At 37.1% G+C, this 20,441-nt stretch overlaps 1 protein-coding gene and 1 long non-coding RNA gene across 2 annotated transcripts in view; one reads left to right on the top strand and one right to left on the bottom strand.

The window, feature by feature from the left end:
* LOC135577490 (uncharacterized) overlaps positions 1–20,441 on the top strand; it is a 78,860-nt gene that overhangs the window by 11,895 nt on the left and 46,524 nt on the right. The window lies entirely within an intron of this gene.
* LOC135577487 (T-cell receptor-associated transmembrane adapter 1-like) lies at positions 17,533–20,418 on the bottom strand (the record flags this gene model as incomplete). Its single annotated transcript, XM_065047627.1, has 3 exons — positions 17,533–17,859; positions 19,369–19,427; positions 20,361–20,418. Coding segments are annotated over 3 exons (396 nt in total), but the record flags the coding sequence as incomplete, so codon positions are not given.

Consider the following 20,441-nt stretch of genomic DNA (forward strand, 5'->3'; position numbering starts at 1 on the left):
GTATTGACTTTTTTTTATTTGAAATGCAAAAGTAAATGGAGTGAGCATTTGAAATGGCTGATTATGGTTGGTGTAACCCTTTAAAAAAAAAAGCCTCTGGCTATGGATGATTAAAGCTACTGTGCACATTCTACCTGTTTTTCTATATTCTTAAGTGGGCCTGATATGTATTTTCACTTAGGATACATAAAGTTCTATGCTATTAAGTGTGAACATTTAAAATATCTTTATGAGATCCAAATACTTATTAGTTAACCCTTTGTTTAGTGACAGTCTTGAGTCGGGTAAACATAGCTGCTTAAGCACATGTACTATTTTTATTATTTAAGTCACATGCATTCAATCATGAGAAGTCCTGCTACAGCTTTAGTACCAGCAGAGTCATATGTTTGGGGATACAGATCTTCTCTTTTGGGAAAGATTAAGTTTCTGTAATTTATGCAGCATTAGCAATAGATTTAAGCAATATTTTTTTTTTTATACACACCTTATCATATGCACTCTATACAGACTTGAGAGGTTGTGGCTTGCTATAGATACGTTCTTATATCTAACAAGGCAGTGGTTAGAAATGTAACTTTTTTTCTGCAATATCAAAACAGTTTTCAGTCGGATTAATTTTTATAGCAACAGTATTTGTCTTAGAGGTTCATTATGAAATAAACTTGTGTGGAAGTCACATTTATTTGAAGATGGCTGCTTCTCTGTGGATGTCTTGTCGGTTTTATTTAAATCCATTTGAGTTGCAGTAGCAAATGTAAAAAATAGAGATCTCTGCTGAAATAGGCAGCTCTTATAGTCTTCATATTTCTTCTGCTGCTTCTGAGATAAATGGAGGGGGAACAACCCAAAAAGATTGTGAGTGGGTCTATCTGTGCAGGAAGACAGGCACAGCACTTTTGGAATGTCCCCTTGCCAAAAATCATTAAAAAGATGCAATAGAGGTTTGGGGCTCCATCCTCAGGCTTCAGGAGTAGTTCATCTTTTTCTTATCCTTTTCAACACACGTCAAGAAAAATGCAGAAAAAGTCTGCAGTTGTCTTCCTTTTCTACAAGTGATACCAACCGATAAAAGGGTAAATTATATTTTCCGTAGTGCTTCATGGGTTAAGAAGAAAACAATATGGTAGATGTGCATCTCTGATCAGAATTAGTCTGCTGTATTTGACTAGAACGTTGTTCTGTCACTTATCTGCTCTTTGTATCAGTCCTATGTAAGTTCTCCATTTGCAAAATGTCAATGTTAAATATTTTTCCAAGTAAGAGTATATACAAATGATCAGTTAATGAGTTTGGGTATAATATTGGTCTGTGACTTATCAAATTGAAATAGAATTATTTTGTTCCTCCTGTGCATGCTAAGAAATGTCAAAGCAACATAACAGTGATTTTGAGGATGGACATTCAACGGGACATCAGGTATGGGCACCACATTGCGTCTACTGTTACAAAGCCTCTTTAGGAAAAAGTATTTATGTACTCAAATGTTGAGAAAATAATCATGAACAGGTGATCCTGTACCATACCTACAGATTTTTAAAGGCCTACTCATTGCTAAATTGAATCACTTTGTTCTCCTTAAGTAAGAACTTCTGCATTATTTTAGGAAAAATGTGTCTTTACTTGCTAGGTGCACAGAATCATAGAATCATTTTGGTTGGAAAAGACCCTCAAGATCATTGTGTCCAACCATTAACCTAACTCTGTCACTAAACCATGTCCTTAAGAAGTTCATCTACACATCTTTTGAATGCTTCCGGGAATGGTGACTCCACCACTTCCCTGGGCAGCCTGACAACCCTTTCTGTGAAGAATTTTTTCCTAATATCCAACCTAAACCTCCCCTGGGACAACTTGAGGCCATTTCCTCTTGTCCTATCACTTGTTACCTGGGAGAAGAGACCAACACACTCCATGCAACAGCCTCCTTTCAGGGTTGTAGAGAGCGATAAGGTCTCCCCTCAGCCTCCTTTTCTCCAGGCTAAACAGCCCCAGTTCCCTCAGCCGCTCCTCATCAGACTTGTGCTCCAGACCCCTCGCCAGCTTCGTCACCCTCCTCTGCACTCTCTCCAGCACCTCAATGTTTTTCTTGTAGTGAGGGGCCCAAAACTGAGCACAGTATTCAAGGTGGGGCCTCAGCAGTGCTGAATACAACAGACTGGTTAATATAGCTTATGCGACCAGGTCTTAAAATTCCTTTAATGTTCTTTTAAGGAATCTCCTGAGACCTCTGGTGTGAATACATCTGATACAGGTGGGTGTTTTCATTTACTTTTTAGATATTTTTTTTTTTTCTTTTTGAAACTTGTATTACTCATGATCTTTTTATTCTTGTGCATATGAAAACTTGCTATTTTGCATAAATTAAACTATGGCTAGGCGGTTGCCAGCATGTAATGATGAACAAAGCAGCTGCAGCAAAATATGGTTAGCTGGTGTTTAAATACTCTGGTATATATTAGGTACTTCACACGCATAGCTGTCACCGAGGCAGATGATTGCTTCCTTCTTGAGGGAAAACAGAAAATAGCAATCATCTGAAATTTGTCCTCCTGTCATTTGAGAGTGTAATTTCAAATATGTATTTGAATGATAAAATAATTGCTGCAAAGTTAGAAAATGTAACCTTGTGTTTTCTCAACCCGTGTAGTGAAATACAGGAAACGAATTTCAGAGGCGTCTGTAGCTTAGCTTCTTTAAGTGACCTTTGTGTCTTTTGCACTCGGTTTAAATGAGTGATGCAGTTCAGACTCTGGTAGCTTCATAGCAGTGTGCGATAATATGATTATCCACTCCTCCTCCTCCTCCTCCTCCTCCTCTTGTAAATTCACCTAGGTGTTCTGGTTTGGGGGTTTGTGGAGTTTGGTTTGGTTTGTTTTTTTGTGTGTGTGTGTTTGGGTTTTTTTTAATATACAAAAGGTTAGCAACAGGACATGCCAACTCTTAAGAAAAAAAGAGTATTTCTAGCTGCTTTAGCTGAAATTTTAGTTTTAGCAGGTTTTTTCCATCTTTAGTATTCATTCAGAGACACTTCTTAGCGAAGGCAGTGTTTCTTCCAGGTTTTATACAGTACTTTTGTTCTGAAAGTATGCGAAGCCTATCAACAGCAGGTACAAATAAACCGAACAGCTCTGACCTGTACATGAAAGTATTGGTCTTCCTTTAATTGGGAAAATTATTAGGTCTACCTCCTTTGGTTTCACAGGAAGTAGCATGGCAAAGTATAGTGATATCTGAACAATTCCCTGTATCTATTAGGGTAGTATCACAGAATAATTAATTTGGAGAGAAAGGGGAAAGTTCAATCTGCGTTGTATATTTATCTAAGTGTATTTAAGTTTAGAAGATTGTATCAAAGTCAAAACATAATGTTTACAGTTACCTCCCTACTAATATGTTCAACTCTTCTGTAAGATATCTCTTTTAGGTAATGATATCTCTTTTAGATGACATTGTATTGAGTGCATTTCCAGTGAAATAACTTCCTGTATTATTGGTCAAATTTTTCAGAGAGAATGGTAGAAGTTTTCATTTTTCCTCTCTCTCCTGCACTTGAGCAACAAAGGTGTTCCCGAATTTCCCTTTTGGCCCTTAAAAACACTTCAGGGATCCCTGGAGAAGATACTTGATTTTTTTTCTGTTTTGTGCCGTGCCGTGATCCTCTGCTAATAACGTTCTAGTGATTTGAAGTATGATTGACAATACATTGAAAACATATTTAAAATTACACTTTTGTGATGTTTCACACCTAGAAGGATATTCAATTTGTATGCAGATCAACTTGTACGATACAACCTCCTTCTAATAACTTGTAATTGACATGATGGAGTCAACCATTCTTGGACACTTGAGTTACCTTTATACAAGAACCTCTCATTTCTACAGCAGTCTAGTAATTTCTGACTGTTTAGGGAGCAGTGTGCCAGATTTGTGCCCAGTTCTACTGTATAAAGAATACTGAATGGCAGAAAGCGAGTATCAGCTGTTAGAGCAGCAATTGGAGGCTGAAACTTTTCCAGATGATAACATTAACATTTTTACTGCTTCCTCCACTATTGATGCTTGGTAACTGGTTTCCTGTGGATAAAGTGATAACTTTTTTTTCTTTTAGTCATGTGGGAAGAAACTTTGATAATCTGACAAGTATGGGTTTCAGTTCTAATAAAACAATTCTGCTGGGGTCAGGTAAACTGTCAAAGATGACCCTCCGTTTGCTCAACATTTTCACCAGATGATGTGAAATTGTGTTGTTTCCCACAAAGATACAGTTTCTTTCATATGTGTCTTTATTTTAGCTCTATGGCAGCAGGTGTCCACAAAGCTTTAGGTGATGACTGCAGTGACAGGGGACAAAAACGGAAGATGGGATAAGTTGGAATATATTTTCATTCGCTTTTTAATAATTTAGGGATAGTGTCAAGTGGCAGCAATGTCGTAGGTATCATAACCAGATCTTTCACTCTTTTTTTCCATTTTCAGGGGTATTCTCCTTTCCTCTTTCCCTCCCTGTGATGAACATGATCATGGGACAATGATATAACAGCCAGGGAATTTCAGAAATGAGAACTTAGAATGCAGCTACATGTTTTCTGATCATGAAAGACTAAGGCTTTAGCTAGTGATGAATTGGAAGGTCTGATACACCTAGCAAAGAAATGCTTTATTGTGTTTCATTCACAAACATACCACATAGAATACCTAAAAATTAAGTTGGAAGATTTGGACTTGCTTTTTAATATTATTAAGTCTGTCTTATTTCTTGCCTTGGCAGTTCTAAGGCAGTCTTGACGAGAAGCAACTAGGAAAAGGAAGCATAGTAGAAGGTCCTCACTGTCTTTGTTGGGAAATTTAGGAATGTAGTAGGAAATAAGTGGGAACGATACCTTAATTAATAGTGAATCTTGCAGTTCAGTACTTAGAAAATATTTCCCATCTGAAATTGTTAGCGTAAATCTTGAAGAACTGGTTGCAAACAAGTTATCTCCACTCTTTGTTCCACTCATGCCACTTAGGACTCTATAAGCCATGCTTTTAAAATTGACTTGAAATGGAAAGGTAATACAGATAAACAGTTTTAGTGTAGAAAAGAGTTTTCTAAAATGAAACCTGTTAGCAAATGAGTCATACAGGGTGTGTTTAAAAACATTTCTGGTTTGGTTTTGAGTTCAACTAGGTTTTATTTAGTATTTATTTTCAAATTGTAGGTGAAGAAAGTGATACCGATACAGTTTCAGTAAGAAGAAAATTTCAAGACATTCACTTACAGGTAAAAATTTCTGATGTCTAACGCAATGGAATAATTTTATGTTCAATAGACATGATTTGTAAGAAACAGTGCAGACTATATCCAAATTTTTTTTCTGTTTTTTTTTTTTTTTTTTCTACTTTGTCCTTTGAACCGTGAGGTGTGAGTTGATCCTCACTTCAGTAAGTTTCCTGAAAAGCCTAAATTTGAAGGTTGTAGAGAAAAAGGGAGTTTTAGCTTTATTTTGTGTTTGGGGATAAGGGAGATAAGGGGCACAAAGGATTCTGTTACATGGTATGGCTTCTGTTTCGTACTCAAGTTGCCAGGGATGTATAGATTATCCAGGTAGATATATATCTCCATGTATAGATTCTCATATTTGGGAAAGGGATTAAAATATGACACATAATGTAGAATTTGCAAAAATAAATAGGCTTTCCAAGATTAAACTGCTAACTCTTAAAAATTGTTACTGAAGTCTGACTAGACATTTTCTTCCTTGTCTGAAACTTATGAAGGCCCTTAGGACCACAACTATACAGGACCTATTATAGCAAGGAGAGAGTAGGAGAAGTCACAAATAAGGTTTGGTTGTTACTTCTAATGTGCAAAAAATTGAGGATATTAGATTGTGACTTCTGTTTGTTTTTCAGTGAGAATGTCAAGGATCGTCAAAAGGTCTGCATTTAGCTTCACCAGTGCAAGAACTGATTGGTACAGCTAAATCTTTTGGAGGTTGGTCAAATATTTTAGTTACAAAACATATTTCTATTAAAATTTATTAAAAATATTTAATGTATTGAAAACACAGAGGCACTGTTTATCCAACAGAAAAGTTCAATGGACTGGATTCTTGAAGAGAAGACAGACATGATTTTGCTTATGGCAAAATGTGTTTGAAAAAATAGAAAATAAATAACTTGTATACATAAAAGCAGCTTTTCTTAAATAGCCCCAGGAAAAAAGAAAATGCATAGTTACAAAATTCAGAAGCATTATGCTCCATTAAATGAAAGCGTAGTTTTTTGTTTCTGGAATGTCATGAATGGCTTTGGGTTGGCTGGTAACTGGTACTCCAAGTGGTACTTTACTAGTAAACTTCCTTTTTTCAGAAGTTCTCCAGACTTGATGCAAACCTAAAATAGAATTTAGGTGTAAATACTTCAAGCCTAACAACTACAAAAAGCATTATGTTAATCATGCTTTATGGCAAGCAAAGCTGCGCTGGTACTAGCCAACTACAATGCTTTAAAGTAATATAAAAATAGAGTAACAAAACCTGTTGGATAAGGCTGTTCCTTCTGATCAGAAATCACGAAGAGCAAAGCAGTCTTCCTCTACAATGAAAACATTTTAGATCTCTGTCTATCTATCTATCTATCTATCAAGCTATTTTAAGATGGGGGGAGGGTCTCCAACACATCTCTTTTCTGTCTTCTATAGTCTGTGAAATCAATATGGTTAGGAAAAACCTTTTATTTTTTTCTTCCTAATAGATTGTATGTTAATAATCCATTTAGCCTAGCAAAAAAGCTTAATGAAATATGCTATTACAGTAAGGCTTGTTTCTAAGTCATATACATTAGTGGAAGTGCCCTAATAGATTTGGGGCTTTTTTTCTTCTTCTTGTTTTGTTTTGTCATTAATTTGGTTGGGTTTTTTTAATAGGCAACCAAGCTGCTGTTTGCAGAAGGAAAGTAGAAATGTCAAACGAATGTTCTTCATCCAGACCTCCACAGTTAGGATTTTCTGATGTTCCCATATCAACAAAGACAGTCACCATACCCAGGCATCAGACTTCCCCAGAACTGAATAAAACTTGGTGTGATAGTATCTTGGAAGAATACCAGTCTGCAGATGAGGGATGCTCCTGGAGCAATGTAACTCTTGCAGACTTGTATCCAGGGATGTTAGAGTTACTTACAAGGCTCATGACAAAGCAGACTTGGAGAAAAGAGTCAAAATACATGTTTGGACAATTAAGGCACAGAAGACACCCTTCTGGAAGACCAAAGCTCAGTGTCACCTTAGTCAAAATAAGAGGGTTCAGACCTCCTAAACTGAAGCGAGCACAGCCTAGCATATGCAGCAGTAGACATGAAGACATACAGAATCAAACTTTCGGAAATGAGAATAGAGAACTTTGTGATGACAAGAGGCCCATTAATAATTTGTCTGGTGTGGTACCTTATTCTTACATTGATACAAATGAAATCAAAATGGACTGCTCTGACTCAAGTTTAGTACCTAGAAAAGGCCCAAAATTCTCCAAACGGACTGTTTTTCCTGATGTTATAACTACAATGGGAGAGACGTTTCTAGTTGAAGATGAGTTACAGACTACTGTCTCACTTAATCCAAAATGCAAAGAAAGTGAAAAATTTGCTTACGAGTGTCCTTCAGAATATTGTTTTATAACGTCTGCTGCCAGTTCAGGGTCAACAGGACTTCATCCGGTAAAAGAGAGTAAAACTCAAAAAAATTACTTTTCTTGTGGTGATACCTCAGAGTTGTGTTCATCTACTTGCAGTTCCTATGGCAATAGTCATGCTTTTACACCTGTCGCAAACTGTTCTCTTGCAAGAGCATCAAATACTTTGCTCATAAATCCCGAAAAAATAACCTCTGAAAGACAAATTCCTTCAGAAAGACAAAGTCCTTCAAAGATGCCCCAGAAATACAAAGATGCATTTGAAAAGCTCTACTACAAGCTGTGTCCCCAAGAAATCCAAAAGCCTTTCACATTGACAAGATCTCTTGCAAATTCACAGAACCTTGAAGATAAAGGAAGATTAGTGAAGAGTAATTTAAGTCATTCTGTGAGGTCCCATACACCGTGTGATAGAGAATTTGACAGGATCTATGAGCAATTGTGTAGTGGGGGTGTTCCAAAACTTCCTGGGTTTCAGAGAGCTTCAAATTTAAAGAAGTATGATGGAATACAGATGTCAGAAACTGTAAATGCTCTGGTTAACTCGCCTGTTCAAACTTTATCTGCATCTCCCAGAGTTAAAAGACTGGGGAATTTCCAAAACGATCCTCTTTGTTCACCAGTAAAGCGACTGAGAGGTATACCGGAACGTTATCTATCTTCAACAAAATGTGAACAGATTGCTCACAGAAGAAATGCTGAACTTCAGACCAACGGCATGAGGTTTTTGAACCCATACATTGTCAGTAACCCCAGCATTTTTGACAGTCACAACTGCCAGAGTGAGGTAGTTAAAGGACCTTGTAAAACAATAATATTGTGCAATCTTTGATATTTGGAAAAGGGCTTAAAAATAGATTAGAGCTGGAAGCTTTTTAAGCAAGTGGCAGCTTTCTTCTTGTGCTATTTGGTCAGTAGAGTTGTTTTACATCTTTGGGGTTTGGGGGATTTTAATTTGCTAAAATATAAGTCGTATCAGGTCTCCTGGATCATGTGAGGAAGTTCACTATATTTAATAACCTTGAAAGTGGTTATACAATGCTCAATAATAGATTGTGTTTTAATGGACTGTGTCACTGGTTTAAATAATCTCAGACAGTGAGCCTGTTAATTAAGGTGGTGTCCTTCTGAAATGATAACACTTTGTAGGTGAACGAATTGAGGCGAACAAATTAAACTTTACCTGGTTCCACTGAAATCATTAGACTTGTTGATTTAAACATTAAATCCAGCCCTTATTTCCAGGTTCCCAGTCATTTCTTCTGAGGCAAGCTGTGACATAATACATGAGTTTTTCCATCGATGTAATCTGTTAATGCTTTATTCTCAGGGCTCTGGATTGCATGCTGCGTCAGATAAAACTTTTCTTGGTGTTCCTGGTACTTCCTTGCAAGGTTAGTTTCAGAGACTTTATGAATTACTGCTTTAGCAATCACAAGCACTTCTTCAAGGGTAGATCTACAAATCTCAATAGACCGCTGTCTAGGTGACAGCTCTTCTTCCTCAGTAACAGTTGGGTATGTTCAAGTGTTCCTTTAAGGAATCTATACAGAAAAGGGTTTTCTGAATCACATGTAAACAGCAATTTAAGAAGCTTTTCTTTAGGTTAACTGGGACTTTTCCTACTAAAATGTTGCTTATACCCATTGGTTTTCTCCCTTCCTTTTTTCTATTTTATTTAAAATTTGCTGTTGCTTTTACTTTACATATCTACCTGTTCAGCAGGAAATGCATACTTTATTAATCCTACACTTGAGTAACCACATGCTTTTGTTTGGATTCTTCATCTTTACGAAAACTTGCAATTGAGTTGTTGCATGCTACTGTCACTTGCTTAGGTGAATTAGATTGTTAGCCTGGATAAAAAGGCTTTTGCTAATTCAGGACAGTAGAATTTTAGAATTTTAAAAATACACCACCAAAACTAGCTTAGTTTAAGATTCAAAAATGCTAATCTTCTGATTTTCTTTTTAAAATCTAATTTTGGTTTAAAGCATGTCTGTAACATAACATGAACTTTTTTTCCTACTAAGTAAAATGTTTGTTTTATTTTTATGAACCTTGTCATCAAGATAACAACTAACATGTAAAGGAAAATACTGAAGAAGATGCCTTGAAATATTGTCAACTGGTATACAAGAAGAAAATAGCAGAAGAAATGTACTTCTTTCCATGTTTCTTGCCTTGTTGCATTTTCATTGCTGGTTAATTGTAAATAATTTGTTTATTTGAGGTGGACATCTGTTTATTTTGCCTTCCTCAAATTTTAACTAATACTTTATGTATTATGTTTTTTTTTTTTTCTGGTATCAGCAGTTCCTTCTACGTTTTTCTAATGGCATAAGCATTTTTGCAGAAATATAGCTTATACTTAAGTACAGTGTGCAAAATGTATTGGAAATTAAGTTTTGCCAGCACCTTTTGCATTAGAATATTTTTGTAAGGAAACTTGCTCATTGAAGTATGCCAGTGAAGTATTACCCATGTCTTAACAGGCTAACATTTTAACAAAATACAGTAGTGTCCATGCTACTCAGCATTGTTCTTACCCTTTTCATACTACTGTTTTCTACCACCAGAATCTGGGATTGCAGGTACCAACTCTGGTTGGCCTAGTGCAGTGAAGAATTACAGCAGTCCCAGAAATGCACAGTACTGTCGCAAAAGGTAAGTTCTTCCTCAAAAAGAAAATCCAAAAGAAATTCTTGGTGCTTTACATCTATATTAAAGGTGTGGAGGCTGTTGCTTACATGTGTCCTTCTAGAATGAAAATCAGATCGGATGCTTGGGAAAGCCCAAGCTAATCAGACCTGCAGACTCAAACACTGGGAGGTAAGTGTCTGGACAAAACTAGCCAGACTTCAGCATGGCTGGCCAGTGAACGTAAGGTAGTAAGATGGCTTGACTGAATAGCTACTCTAGTCCTTCTTTCTGTTCCTTGTAGACGCATTTATTATTTTAGATATAACTCAGATGGACTGCCAGCTGAGAAGCTTCCTTGGGCCTGTAGTGTGTCGTTCTTGTATATGGTTCCAAGGAGTGAAGCTCTTGTTTAATGGCTACAGAGCCCTCAGAAGTTTTATGCTTAAGCCACGTGGCAAAATGCTGCATTTGTAATGAATGGTGGTGGAAAGAAACCTGTATTGTCTTCCTGTCTCAAACTTGATAGCCTTTCTGGAGAAGGTGATTATGAAAGACGTATTTCAGAAAAAGAAATGTTCATAACTAAAACTTTTCTTGAGCTCTGTGTGACTGCTGTTGTACAGCTATAGTGCTATACTGAATTGTCAGATGTAAACCAAAATGGTTCAAAATATGCCATTTCTTAAGTAATATGCAAGGAAATAATTACATTCTCACTTGTATCTTTCCTTTTTAGCTATTGGTGAATACATTCCGAGCTTACATCGGGAAGTTTAAGAGATACTTATATAATTTAGGTTAAGAGAGTAGCATTAAAATGACATAGGATGAAAAGTTTTCTCTCTAGCTGAGAGCACATAGGAATGTGGACAAGGAGTCCTGCTGCTGTTTACAGTCAAGATGTTCAGATATCTTGCTTTGATGATTTGTTTCAATTTCATTCTGTTCATCAGGGTTTTGGCAGGCATAGTATTTTTGTGTAATTTACTTTGTAATCTTAACCATTCTTTTCTATAGGGTATCCAGAAAATTAAGCTACACTGTGGGTAAAGATGACAAATCCCAGCAATCGCTTGGGTGACTTCCTGGTTGAAACCCACCAAGGAGCATTCATGGGCTGCTACAGAAAAAACTTTGCTTTATAAAGTTTGGGTTTGTTTTGTTTTTCTTTCTTCTTCCAAGAATCAGGGATGTATTTTATGTACGTGTCATGCAGTTAGTCCTGTTTTATGCTTACCTGTAATGTAAATCTTCAGGACTGGTTCATCCCTTCTGACAGGGCGCTTAGTCCTTTGGCTTCATCAGGTATTGCAGGGAATCAGGGTTCCGTTCTATGGCAAAGTTTAAATTTTATAGTTAGTTGTTAGAGCGAAATAAGGGCTCAGCAAAACAAGTCGATTCAATATGAATCACGCTAAAGCCATTTATTACAGAAACAAGTCTCCTTATATACGTAACTATATTCTAATCACGCATCCACGCTCCAAGCATGAATTCGCTAAATGAGTATCGTGGGCTGTCCATGCGCTGGAGTCTCACTGATGTTACGTCCGATGATTCACGCCGCGCCAGGACCCCAGTGATTGAGGAACGCCCCTCTCTCTCACAGCAGATTCTGTTCTCAGCTTCTCGAAGCGGCCTTGAGATTCCTTTGAGCCTGACTAATTCAGCAACAAATCTTTATCTATCAAAACCCCTCCACAGTTAGTAGTGTTTGTTCTAACAGTGTGATCAGTATTTTCTTGTTATCTGCTAATAAGCTTTGATTCTTAACATATTAGTCGTAAGATGAGAATCAAGCTCTTTTTGCTGGATTCCTGCCTGTTTGTGCTTTATAAGGGTATTGACACTACATGAAAAATTCTAAACTGGGATGGATGACTGAAGTGCAGTATTAGATGCTATGACTTGTTATATGCCTGCTATGTTAAATTTTCTACATAGCTCACAGAGTGGATTGTTCAATAAAACTTTATATGTTTCAGTGAATTTGACAGTTATATTCTGTGTTCTGACAAAATATACGTTCTAAATAAAAACCCGTTCTCAACAGCTATCTGCTTTCAACATTTTATTTCAGGTATGTGAATGCTCATGAGGAGTTTGTATCCCTACAGCAAATACATCAGAGTGATGTGGCTGGGTCCCACAGGTTTTCATTGCTGCATTATTTCTTGGCAAGGAGATTATTTTAGTGGTGTCAGGTCAAGTACACTCTGTTTTATCAACCCTGCCCCTTGTCAGCTTTCTGAGCTCCAGAAAAGGAAAAAAATCACATTCCTTTGGCTTTACTTCATTTCTGGGCACACAGGAGTTTTTATGATATTTTAGCTCTTAAAACCAAAATCTTGTTATCTGAAGTGTTTTTCTTGAAAGGAACAAGAAGCCAGTTTCAGTGAGGTTTACAGTAAGACAAGAACTTCTGCAATATGCACACACATTCTATCCCTCATAATTTGTGTATTATGTTTCCTTCAACAACAGCAAAAAAGATTGTCTTTTAGAAATGCTTTTGTGGCTCATTTTTCTTCCAGTTCCAGACATGAATGAACTGTAGGAAATATGCTTTATGAACTACCTTCTCCTTGAATTTGTTGAAGTAGTTATTTCCCAGTATTGCTTGATACACCAATACTGAGAGATTACATAACTTAATGTTTTCTGTTCTAAAGTAAATTAAATGTAAACTGGAATTGGGTTTTGGACACGTTCTGACTCTAGATATGATGTCTACACTGCAACCTGAATATAGGCTTACCAAAGTAGGAAGGATAATTTTGTTTAAGCTACACAGCAATAGTTCATTGTCTCCACGAAAATTACTTTGAAATAATTTTAAGAGGTGGTTCTTGAAAAACCTTGAGGTGTTGGAAGGTAAGCACATCCCTTTTTATTGCTAGCAATAGCAAAGAAAAATGGGAGAAGCTTACACAATTATTTTTACAGTTTGATCCTCCGACATCCACTTGAGTCTTAAGACTCTTAAAAGTATGATATAACCAAAAGTCTGTGATGTTTTTTTCCTAACAATACTGTTTAAACAGATGCATCTGCAGTGATTGTCAGATGCTATCATGACTACTGGAGTATACCTGTGTGAGACTCACCAAAATTTCATGGTGATACTTGATCTCTCTTCTGTTTTGAGCTCCATTCTTCTTCCCTTCCAACGAATTTTGCTTCTTCCACCATGTTTCGTCTTGTTTACTCTTTCCGCACGATACTTGAATGCGAAGCTTACTGTTAATAAAAACAGCTTCATACTGCTTCCCTCTGCTTCAAAATTTTTATGAAGAGCACTGGAAAAACAGGTTAGGTTGCTGAGACAGTATAAACCTAGAACCTAGTATCTCCTTATTTTGTTGTAATTAGTTGAAGCTAGAATTTAACTAATCTGTGATAGTTTATATAGGTCTTTCTCCAATGACATGAAGATGAAGCAATGTTGAATGTGCTATTTCGTGTAAGAATTCAGTAGTCATTTGAAAACTATCCCCAAAAGTCATTTAAAAAAAAAAAAAAAAAGAAGAAAAAGAAAAATAGGTCGTTAAGTTGCTTATTTAAGCAGACAGAGGGCAACGAGCTCAAGGAATAAAACTAAATCTGGAATGTGGTAGCGCTATTTCGTTGGAAACAGTTGATAGGCCATTAAAGATGATCCTGCAGCGGGGAGAGTCTGTGAGAGCAGCAGTGAATAATTTAATGGAAGCAGTCACTGAATGTGGAAGGGAAGCATGCATTGAAAGAGAATATTTACAGAAGTGCCCTGCTTTTAGCAAGCTATGTTGCAAGGGAAAGCAGCTGCTGAAAATTGGCATAAATAACTAGCTAGACTAAACAGTAGAGACTATGAATACAGAGGAAACTAGATGCACCTAAAGGCTGTGAAGTGGACTTACTGTATTATGTATACTTGGATGAGAGGAGTGTGTACTTCATTTCCATTAAATTAATGATCAGGCTGAAATGACGGATGGAAGCTGGGTAACCCGTAGAAGTTCTTTGGCTTTGAGATTTTTAGAGGAAAGGCATAATCAAGAGTGCAAATGCTGTGAGAAAATTGGGAAATAGCAACTTTTATACAAAATGTACACAAGTTGCATTAAAATACACATGAAACGAGGGATGCTGTATGTTGGAAAACAGTAGAAAATGGACTCTTGGGCATGTGTTTATTTGCTTGAGAGATTAAGACGGCTTTCTTTTTTAATCATCTCAGAGGGCTGAGTATTGGATCTGATTGGTGCCAGCTAAATTGAAATTTTCTATAAATGTTTTGCATATTAATGGTATTCAAACAATTTTGATATGCAAGTTTAAGCAAGACTGTATGATAAATATTTTACTACTTATTTTGCTGCTACTAAGGAACAAAGTAGAAGTCTTTCCAATCTAATTAAATTAAGTTAGTATCTCATGCACTGATATCTCTGTGTTTAGCTTTGGATCTTTGGCATTGGATTTGCCATCCTCCTTCCCCCCGCTTAGGCTCTTAGTGAGGGTCGTCATTTAACGTTTCTTCATTAAAATGGTTTTTATCAATGCTTTGACAGTATTTACTTTTGCTTATCCAATGGTAGTCAGTCTAAGACCATGATAATATGGTTGCTTTAATTCCAAGTCTGCCTGGTTTCTGCAGCCTAAGAACCAAGCATATACTGACTTGATTTCTGTGCACAAAAGCAAGTGCTAGCGCAAGACAGGCAGTGACACTGGGCAGCTTTGGATGCAAGGGCTGGCTTTTTGGTCTTGCATAGAAGTTAAGGCAAGTTAAAGAGGCTCGTTAACTATGAGCTAAACAAAACATGAACCAGGCTGTCAAAGAACTATTTCTTTTTTTTTTTTCCTTGTTAAATTTGTCACATCTCTGGATATGTCCACCCACTTCTGCCTTTACAAGAGGTGTTGGTTCTTTGTACTGTGGGTTTTTTTGTTTGTTTCTTGTAACTGCTTTTAGGGTTTTATTTTTCGGGACCTGAAACACTTGCAGGGCTCTATGTGCTTGAGACTTTCAGACTCCTTGACACTGTGCTCTGCATGGATTTTAAAGGCTCTAACATCCTTATTTTGAGAAGGCAGAACTCTCTTAGAGGTAGGCACATTATTAGTTGGTGCAAAAGTAATTGTCGGTTTGGACTGTGAATTTTAAATCATTATAACTAGACTCAAACACATCTTTAAAAATCAAAATAGGAACCATTACAGTCAACACATTTTTGCCAATAATAAATAAGTTTGTTTATTCCTGCGGCATAAAAATCCATGCTTCGGGATTTGACAAACTCTTGGAAAGCATGTTCTGCATCCTGCTGGTATTGGAAGCTTTTTCCCTGCAAAAAGTTGTCAAGATGCTTGAAGAAGTGACAGTCAGGCGAATATGGCAGATGAGGCAAAACTTCGTAGCCCAATTTATTCAACTTATGAAGCGTTGGGCAACGTGCGGTTGGGCATTGTCGTGGAGAGGAATTGGGCGCTTTCCATTGACCAAGGGCTGGCTGCGGGCTTTGCAGTTTTCAGTGCATCTCATTGATTTGCTGAGCATACTTTTTGGGTTTCGCCAGGATTCAGAAAGCTGTAGTGGATCAGACCGGCAGCAGACCACCAAACAGTGACCATGACCTTTTTTTGGTGCAAGTTTGGCTTTGGGAAGTCTTTTGGAGGTTCTTCTCTGTCCAACCACAGAGCTGGTCATCGTCAGTTTTTGTACAAATTTCACTTTTCATCAATCCATCACCTTTTTCACCTTTCCAATTTGCTTCAAATGCCAAACAACTGTAGGATGGTTGACGCTAAGTTCTTCAGCAACTTCTCCTGTAGTTGTAAGATGATCAGCTTTGATGATTGCTCTGAACTGGTTATTGTCAACTTGCAATGGCTGGCCGCTACCCTCCTCATCTTCAAGGCTCTCATCTCCTTTGTGAAACTTCTTAAACCACCATTGCACTGTACGTTCCTTAGCAGTTCCTGGGCCAAATGCCTGGTTGATGTTGTGAGCTGTCTTCACTGCTTTATGACTCATTTTGAACTTGAATAAGAAAACCACTCAAATTTGATTTTTGTCTAACATTTCCATAGTCTAAAATAAACATAAAATATATAGCAAGTAACAAGTCATTAGCAAAAAAAAAAAAAAAAAAAAGAGAAGAAAAAAGAAGAAAAAACATAAAGCAAGAAAATAACATTAAAATGATGCATAAAATAACCACATTTATTTAAGAATGTATCCCAATATCAAACGGAAAATTTCAACAGTGTGAAAGCCACAATTCCTTTTGCACTAGCCTAATACATCACGATGCCTTACTGTTTCCTGCTTCTACTACTTAATGACTCCTGGAACATAAAAATAAAACCCCACTCTATAAAAGGTTACCATCTGATGAGTTTAAAGTCTTAAGATGAATGTGCACACAATATGTGAATTATTTGGGGAAATAAAAAGGCTCTTTCTACTTTTGTAAAATAGATGAAACAATGGCAGTGAAAAACCCACACAGAATATTAAACATCACATAGAATATTAGAAGGAAAAAATCCTCCCTAGGAGATTTAATGTTACAGATATTTGGCTAATATCTTTAATGTGGGCTGGATACAACATAACATTAGTAGAGGAGTTGAGATTTGAGATGTATCCTGGTATTGCTCAGAGAAGGAAACTAAAGATATATAAGGATATTGTTAAATCTTGCAAGATGTGCAATTACTACTTTAAACAAGCTATTAACTTATTCTCCAATTAGCTTTAGATATGTTGTGTTATTACCATAGACCAGTCACCATAAGGAAGTATAAAATGTCGAACAGATGATCGGTTTTTAGTTTAACTAAATCGTTAAGTGTGCAAGCATGAAACACAATTTCCTTCCAAAGGTGGTGTTCAAACCTATATAGAAGAGTAGTTATACTCTGCTAGAGCTCTACAGACAACAGGGTGGGTCTTTTGGGACTGTTTGAAAGTTGATGGTTGTTTTAAACTAAGGATTAATTTTTACTGGAATCAATACCATGTGAATGCTGAGATACCAGCTTCTACAACTCCTTTCCAAAATGTCTTCAGAAGGGCAGGTCCTTCAAAGTGGCAGTCTGGATCTTATTTCTTGCTCAGTCTCTAAATGTGCTTGGAAGACACTTTAGAACACTTAACTTACCCATTTTCTAACATGGTTTGGTATGGCAGTTTGTCAGGTTATTGCCTCTAATCATTCACTGTTTTTCCAGAACGAAGAAGCAGATATCACTTTATGATTACATATTTGGTTTATGAAGCCACTTCAAATGTTCTCTCCTTTGTAGTATGAATCAAGCCCATTAATCTCATGGGATCATCATGAATGGCTTCTACGTTTGTCGTGTTTTCAGCAGCCAGCTGCTCACTGTTGAGATAAATGCTAACTTTGGAAGCCATCATGGTGGGGTTAGATGATCTTGCTTCTTCATCCTCCTCTAATGAAGGGCCTTTCTTTCTCCTCGGCTTTCTGCATTTTCCCTTGACACTGTGATCAAGTGAGGCATAACACATCTGATGGGCAGACTCCACCTAGATGAACATGCACTTTAACATTCAGTAGTTATGCTTGCTCTAAAGTTACGTCTAAGACTTTGAGTATGTCTACACCGTAATCATAATAGTGGCTGAAGTTTACCCAAATTAGCTCATTAAAAGCACAAATGATTCAGCTGTGTCAGCACAGAAAACAGACCAACGTAACCTAACAGTAAATGACTCGTGTTCTTGGGGTAGTGTTGGAACGAAAAAGGACTCAGCATTCCAATTCAATGTGAATCACGCAGAGATATTTATTACAGAAACAAGCCTCCTTATATATGCAACTATATTCTAATCACGCGTCCACGCTCCAAGCATGGATTCGCTAAATGAGTATCATGGGCTGTCCATGCGCTGGAGTCTCACTGATGATACGTCCGATGATGGGACCCCGCTGATTGAGGAACACACCTCTTTCTCACAGCAGATTCTGTTCTCAGCTTCTTGAAGCGGCCTTGAGATTCCTTTGAGCCAGACTAATTCAGCAACAAATCTTTATCTATCAAAACCCCTCCACAGGATAGTGGCAGCTATTATTGGAAAGACTCACTGTGGGACTGAGGGTACTTTATATAATTGGTCCAAGTTCTTTGGGATGTAAGACATTATTTGATCTCTTTTTCTTCTTCCTGTTTTTGTTTGTTTGTTTTTTAAATTATAATCCAGTTACTGGCAACATTTTTCATAGGCTTGGTCTGTGCAGAAAACTAAAGATGGGTGATTCTCGTCTGTAAATATGATCTCATTTGCAGTGCAAAATGTATGCCTCGTGTGTCTTTCCCCTGTTTTTCTCTGTGTTTTTCAAGCCAAATTATCAAACATTTTTCATATTGGAATTTTCATAGGTTAGTCTGTTTCTGTGAAGTTAATAAAGCAAATGTCTAGATTTAAAAGAGAAAAAAAAAATAAATTTTCCACCACCTGGAAGTATCCTGAGAGAGAAGCTGGAAATCAACTCAGGAAATCGATGCTAGGAATGCTTCGATTACAGATAAATTTCAGCTGAAGGTTGCATGCTTTTAGGCATCCAGGTATCTCAACAAAATATAAATCGATACAAAACCAGGCATTTATTTAAGGCATATAGATTTTGTGTTGGGCAAGAGAGAGCCAGTCAAACTCATGATTATCACGTGATGCCGCTTGTGTTTTCACTTGAATGATGTCCAAAATAAATACAAGTAATTCTTTACGTAAGCCATGGCATTAGATGTAGGCTCAATTCAGCCTGATCTGCATGCCTGTGACCGAGCTTTATTATGCCATATGGATGGAAATGAGCTGTCTATAATTCTCCTGCTCCCTCATTAATGTCCCAGATGGAACAAAGGGTCGAGTCCGTGCTTAAATTTCTTGATGAACTACGACACTAATGCATGGTAATTTTCGTGAGGAGCAGCGTGAAAATTTTTGTTATATATTGTCATGGGATACACACAAAAATTCTGAGACAGACCACATTACCCTAATTCAGAAATCCAGAATTAAACTTAGAGATACCTGTAGCTGGTTAACTGGGCTTTGAGGCTGGGACTTCATCTGCTCGTAACAACATTCCTCTACAGTTTATCAAAGTAGAAAAATGTTTTAGTTATTAAGGCACACTACTGAGTCTTAAAAGATCAAATTAACAGCTCCTCCCTGTTACAGAACCAACTTTGCCCAGTTTACTTTGGTAGAAGTTTGTTTTGGTTTGAATTCACACACAGATCTCTTTCTCTATTAACAGAAGGGCGAATAGCTAAGAAATTCAGACATGCATACTGTGAAAATGAAAAGCATTTTCTGTTCATATGGATGGAAAGTTTCTCATTATTCACTAAGTGGGCGTCATTTTACACTGCTAGGGGTACATCTTGCAATTAGAGTGTAACCACATATTAATGTATTTTTCAGCACGGGCAAACTTATACTGGGCCACAAAAGAGGCTGTGAGTTGCAGCAGCTGGTGATTAAATTGTATTCCTGACTGTACTTCCAGTTTTCTGAAAAATCTGGTGTAAGTCATTTTTTTCATCATGTATCTCATTTTAGCCATCAGTAAAACAGATTATATCCTCACAATTTTCAGACTTGTTCCAGCATATTTGTCAACATTGCTGATGATCTGTGGACAGCCACAACAGAGAACTGGCCTGTGTCTGTTTCTACCAGCTTGTGTGGGAGCATTGACTTTGGGCAGGGAGTAATATGTGTCTTAGATTGCTGTAACTGCATGGATCAAGCTGTTATTTCAACTGGTGCAGCTTTACATGAAGAACAGCTCTTGGTTTTGAGATATCTGGCTGAACAGGATCATTTGGACTGCAAAAAATCCAATTCAGTATGAGACCTGGTCTTAAAAAGAGTAGTGCAGTATGATGGTTTGCAGTTCTATCCCAAGCTGATATTAATTCTGTGTTGAGAAACACAGAAAGCGTTGGTCAGTCAGTTTTTAACTACACATTTATCACAGCCTCTGAACAGACATGTGTTCTCAAAGTGAAGCTTACCTAAAATATCTTGATTGAGATTGCCATAAACTGGGTCATCTTCTGTGTAGTAGCCATCATAGCTAGAAGGGCAACGGAAAA

This window comes from Columba livia (assembly GCF_036013475.1).
Source record: "Columba livia isolate bColLiv1 breed racing homer chromosome W unlocalized genomic scaffold, bColLiv1.pat.W.v2 SUPER_W_unloc_4, whole genome shotgun sequence".
Taxonomy (NCBI): domain Eukaryota; kingdom Metazoa; phylum Chordata; class Aves; order Columbiformes; family Columbidae; genus Columba; species Columba livia.